General features: G+C 28.7%; 1 protein-coding gene across 1 annotated transcript; it reads left to right on the forward strand.

Moving 5' to 3' along the window:
- Nucleotides 1-304: 304 nt before the first annotated feature.
- LOC100267820 (early nodulin-like protein 1) lies at nucleotides 305-1,337 on the forward strand. The gene is made up of 2 exons (XM_002275170.4): nucleotides 305-571; nucleotides 676-1,337. Exons 1-2 carry the CDS (start codon nucleotides 400-402, stop codon nucleotides 1,125-1,127), a joined length of 624 nt encoding a protein of 207 aa, XP_002275206.1. The 5' UTR covers nucleotides 305-399; the 3' UTR covers nucleotides 1,128-1,337.
- The last annotated feature ends 4,849 nt before the right edge of the window (nucleotides 1,338-6,186 follow it).

The following is a 6,186-nucleotide window of genomic DNA, read 5'->3' on the forward strand; positions in this document are numbered from 1 at the left end:
CAAAAAAATTTAAATTTTACCAAATATTTATTAATTACGAGAAGGGTAAGGAATCTGGGTATATATATATATATATATTTTAAACTGAACAAAACAGTATAGAAAAAAAATGTTTTTGAAAATAGAAAAAAACAAAAAACTTGAAATATGTAGCTACCGTTAAAAGCTTTGGTGGGAAGTAATTAGCAGTGAGCTGAAGCGCCTGGATTCTGATTAATTTCCAGCGAAGACTTAGCTACACTACAACGGTAACATCATCACCAGCTCTATCTATATATCCATCCACCATCTTCCTATTCTTCTTCACTCAACACAAACATTCTCTCTTGATTAGTTTCTCTCTCTACAACTCCCTCTCGCTCTTGAATTTTGTGTGCTTTTCTAGGGTTTTCCCAGAAAATGGAGTTTCTCAAGACGTCTTTGCTCCTTCTTGCGATTTTTATGGCGTTTCTGTGTTCATCTCAAGGTTATGTATTTTATGTTGGCGGCAAACAAGGGTGGTCGGCGAACCCTTCTGAGGATTACGTTCAGTGGGCTGAGAGGAACCGCTTTCAAGTCAATGATACTCTCGGTGAATCTCTTCATCTCTGTCTTCTTTTTGGTTTGTTTGTTTTCTGTGTTTTTTTTTTCCAATGGTTTCTTGAGTCGACGATTATGAATGGCGCTGTTTTGCAGTTTTCAAGTATGAGAAAGGACAGAACTCAGTGTTGGTGGTGAACAGAGAGGATTACTACAAGTGCAACGTCGAGAATCCGATTAATAAGTACACTGACGGCAACACAGAGTTCAAGTTGGACCGCTCCGGTTCCTTCTTCTTCATCGGTGGCAACGCTGACTACTGCCAGAAGGGCCAGAGGCTCATCGTCGTCGTATTGGCCGTCCGAAATGAGACTCAAACTCCTACTCCTACTCCATCCGTCCCTGGAAACCCACCGGTGCTGTCTCCCCCTAGTGAGTCACCGGAGGGCAGTCCGAGCCCTGCTTCGTCCCCGGCTGGGGATGAGAATTCTCCGGCGCCGGCACCCCACGGGTCTGCACCAGGGTTGACTAGGCCGGTGGTTTGGGTTTTAGGCGTTGGGTTTGGTGTGAGCGTGGTTTTGGGCAACTTCGTTGGGTTGTACATTTAGTTGATGAGCAGCTAGGGTTTATGGCAATGGGTTTTCATTTGGAGCAGATGGGGGATGGAAAATGCCTAAAACAAAAATGAATTTGTTTATGAATGACCCATTTCGAGCTTTATGATTTATTTGTATTTGAACTTTTCTAGGGTTTCATATTTGACATGTTGATATCTCTCCATTCAATTTCAATCTCATATGATGCTTCCTCTTTCTATATGGTTTGTTTTTTATTTTATTATTATTATTATTATTTATTTATTTATTTAATGCACTACCTTTTATTTATATGATTATTTGATAAATCAAAACATGGATTAATGAAGAAAAAAGGAAAAAAATATTGAGGAGTTTAACCGAGAATCTAAGATCAAGTAATTGCACATTCGTTTGACATTAATTATAAAAACTTAAAAGAATTTGGTGTTGGGAAAAAATTTTAAAAATATTTTTTTCAATTGTTTTTATGGAAAACATTCCAAATTAAATACACATAGGATACTCTAAAAAACTGACATTATTAAATAAATTAGGCGATTATACTAGTCTAAAATAAAATATTTTTAACACATATTTATATAATAGTGGAATAAAAAATAAGTTATTGAAAAGGAGAATTGGGCTTTAGACCCATTTGGTTTTGATAATTAATAAAGAGTCCATCAAACACCCATAATTGATCACAAGGATATGAGATGGGAATAGACAAAAATACCCCATTTGACTCATTTTTGTCTTTATTCTATCACCCTTCACACGTCACTATTCTTTCTTATTTAACCATTTTTAGATTTTTCATTATTTTTTTAAACTCTTTTATAAATAATTGAAAAATCAACATTATTTTTTTATTTTTAAATTATAAATAAACAAAAATTATATTAATGATTCAAAGACTATTTTGGAAAATACTTTCTAAAAAAATATTAATTTAAATAAATAAAAATTACATTTTACATTTATTTTTATCTTTTATATTTTAGAAGTAAATAATTTAATGATTAAAATACTATTTAAAATAAATATATTCACTATTTTATTTTTTTATATTAAAAAGTATTTTAAAATTTTTTTTACTATTATAAAATAAAAAGTTTAATTTTTTTTAATCTTCTTTCTTCCTTATTTTGATAACTTTTTGAACATGACTTTTAGTAATAAGTTATATGAAATGTTACAAATTTGTTTATTAAGAATTTATTTTAATGATTTGAATTAATTGAAAATTTATTAAAATAAGAAAAAGAAAAAAAAAGAAAGAGGATGGATGAAAAGTTTTTATTTTAAGTACTCAATTAAAATGTTTTCATATGACCTAATTTTAGAAGTGGATTATATCAATACATAATAGAGATTGAATTTTTCTTATATAAAATGGTTGAAAGGTATATTTACTTATTTTAGATGAAAACAAGTAGTTAAAAATTATATAGATTATATTTGAGTTTTGTTTTAAAATATTTTTCTAGTTTTTATTTTTTATTTTTAAAAATAATTTTTATTTTCTATATTGTCTTTTTTTGAAAATATTTTTAATTAAAAAATGAAAAGTATTTTTTAAAATGAAAATTGAAAACCTTGTTTAATACTATTTTTTTATATGAAAATAAAAAAATAATAAATTTTATTTATTCATTTATTGCATCACTGTACAATTGTATTACACTAACTGTACAAGGGAAATGTACTAAGTGTACAAAGGTGTACAAGGCTACCATTTGTGAAATATTATAATCGATTATGAGTCATTCCTTTATTTTTTTTATCACTCACGAATTGTACACATATGTCATGCACTTTATTTAATTCCCGCATGGAAATTCCAATATTTTTCCTAATAATAATATTTGGAGAAAAAAAAAATTGACCTTAAATCATCTACCATCTTCTCAACTAAATCATTGGAAATATAGTTAAACACTCTTATGTGGATACATAACTTAGGAGGGATATAAAATTTGTGTCATTGTACAAGGGTATTACACTAACGAGAAATGTACTAATTGTACAAAAGTGTACAAGATTACCCTTTGTGAATTAATTTAATAAATTCTAAACCACTTTTTTATTTTCCTTGTCACCTAAGGATTGTACGCCTATGTCATGCATTTTATTTAACTCTCACATGAAAATTCTAATATTTTCCCTAATAATGATATTTGGGAAAAAAAAAGTTGATCCTAAGTCATCCATCATTTTCTTAACCAAACCATTGAAAATATTATTAATACACTTACATGAACATATAACTTATGAGAAATATGAAATTTGTGTCATTGTACAAGGGTATTACACTAACTGTACAAGGGAAATGTGCTAAGTGTACAAGGGTGTACAAGGCTCCTAATAGGTTTTATACAATTTTTAAATAACTTGAATTTGACATTAAGACGATTATTAATAGTTTTTTTTCTTCTTCTTTTACCAAACTATGTCATTAAGACATTCCCTACAAAAATTAACACATAGGAAATAAAATTAAAATAAATTATGTTAGAATTGTTCATTATAAGTAAACTAAATGAAATATATATTTTTACTATTTTGCCTTTATAAACATAATTTCATTGTTATCAATAGAGATTAAAAAAATCTTATTTAAATGGAATTATAAATAAATAAAAATTATTTTTATAATATTTTTATTTTTTTAAATCATTAATTTAAATTATGAAATTAGTTTTAAAATTAAAAATATTTGTTGTAATTATAGTTTTGAAGATTTCATGATTTTTATCATATTACTTTGAAAAAATTGCTTTAATAAGAAAGTATTTATTTAATGGTTTTAAATATTTAAATCTTTATTAAAAAATATTTAGGATTAGTGTGGAGAGCAATTAGGTAATTTTGGAATGGAGAATTTTTGAATATTTTTGAAGACTTTAATTCGGCCAATTAGCCTATTTACACCTTCAAAATTATTGGAAGATTGGTAAATTAGTCTTAAAAATATTGTCTTCTTGATTAATATTATATATATGCATGTGAGTGTTTACATAATTTTTGAAAAAATAATAAACACTATGTGTCTAATTTGCAAGTTAGAAAAAAAGAATTAATAATATTTTATGAGGTATTTAAAAAGTATTTATTATATGTTCAATAAATTTTAAAAAAATATAATATTTGATGATATCTAATTTACAAGTTGGAGTAAACAAATAATACAAATATTTTATGAGGTGTTTAAAAATTATTTAATATATATGAGAAATAATATAAGTTTAAAATAAAGAATGATATTTACTATATATTATGTAAGTTTTCAATATATTTACAAAATATTTATTATATATTATGTAAGTTTGAAAAAAAATAATAATATTTGATGAGGTATTTAAAAGTTATTCACTTCAAAAATATATTTGATAATAATAATTTTTAACCATCTTTCATATTTGAGGAAAAAAAATAATTCAAGTTGGTTCCACTATTAAATAGGTGAGAGAAGGGTAAAATAGTCAAATAGAGAATGAGAAAGGTGAGGTGAGTGGTTACTTTTTTCATTTAATAGTCAAGGGCGTTTTAGGGATTTTTTAAAGACAATATCCTTACTCTCAATTTCCACTCTTTCATTGGGTGTTGGGCTTAAATATGAAACTTATATGGACCATACATTAATTTTTGGGCCCAGCTGGGCCCAAAACACAATTTTCCCTTATTGAAAATAATATGAAAAAAAAATAATAAATTGACACCCCTAATATTTTAAATATTATTTTAATTAGTTTATTTGTATTGACTTTCTCAATAGTTATTTCTTAGCTGTAAAAAGAAAAAAATAATAATTATAGGTTAATTTCATTCCATTCTCTTAAGTTTTAGTTAAATACAACTAGTTCTCGATGATTTAAAAATTTGTAGAATACCTTGTTTATTTTAAATTAGAGGTGAGTTGAGTAAAAAGATCAATGTAGAGGGAGATGAGAGATATTTGATGAAATTTTAAGCAAATGTGAGATGAATATATTTAGCCAAATCCTCATGGGAGGTCAATAAAATTAACCCTAATTCAACCCGAAAGACTTGGAGTTTGAGAGCAAAACATGGAGGAAGAAATAGGCATCCAACAAACACATGTTACACCATGCATAAACCATGTCAAACCACACAAACTCCCACCCTAACCCTAGCTTATTTTCTTCTCCAAAACCTCAAGTCCTCCATCATCAACCTCTCTACTTCCCAATCTCTTTCTCATGGATATTCGACTTCTGCTCGTCTTCCTCATCCTAGCCTCGCCCTTGCTGACCCGATCATCCTCATTCACCGATACAAACCTCGACGTCTCCAATTCAACGGACAAATTAAGAGAAGTGACCTCTGCATCACATACATGTAATGGCCTTGTAGGGGAGTGTATCGATGAGGAGGAGGAGGAGGAGGAAATGATGGGGGATGAAGTCGATATAGTTCGAAGGTCACTTGCTCAAAGGTCAAGGTTTATTAGCTATGGTGCCCTGAAGAAGAACAACGTGCCATGCAATCGACGTGGGAATTCATACTATAATTGTGCTAGATCAGGAAAGGCTAACCCTTATAGGCGTGGCTGCAGTGCTATCACACATTGCCAGAGATACACATCTTAAAAAAGCCATGCACAATCCCATGATATAATTTTTTTTTCACTTTTTGACATGATACAAGAAGAAAATTTATTAGGGTTTATGAAGAAATGGGACAAGATAATCAGATTTTTGAATTGTTCCCTTAATCTTCACTTTAGAGTGAGATGTCACGATCTGCTCTGAATGGCCCTCCTTGAGCTTATCCTAAGTTGGTGACAGAGAGTTGTGTTCATTTTTTTTTTGTTGTTGTTGTTATTTATTTATTTTTTAAATAAATTAATTTCTCCTCTGGATTAATACTGGTCAATCCTTCTCTACATGTCATGAATGAAATTAATAAAGGCCGGCTAGCTTAATATCATGTATTTACGGTTCATACCATATATGCATTTTGAATTTTCTTCCTATTGTTTTTTTTGTATTTTTTTCCCCATTACTTTTTTCCATGGTAAAGCATAAGCTACATTTAGCTTTAAGAAGTTACGTTTGGTTGAAAA

Source organism: Vitis vinifera, chromosome 12 (genome assembly GCF_030704535.1).
Source record: "Vitis vinifera cultivar Pinot Noir 40024 chromosome 12, ASM3070453v1".
NCBI lineage: Eukaryota > Viridiplantae > Streptophyta > Magnoliopsida > Vitales > Vitaceae > Vitis > Vitis vinifera.

Coding starts and splice junctions, on each gene's coding strand:
- LOC100267820 (XM_002275170.4), top strand. CDS start 400: ATGGAGTTTCTCAAGACGTCTTTGCTCCTTCTTGCGATTTTTATGGCG. Junction 572..675: donor TCAAGTCAATGATACTCTCG/GTGAATCTCTTC, acceptor GCTGTTTTGCAG/TTTTCAAGTATGAGAAAGGA.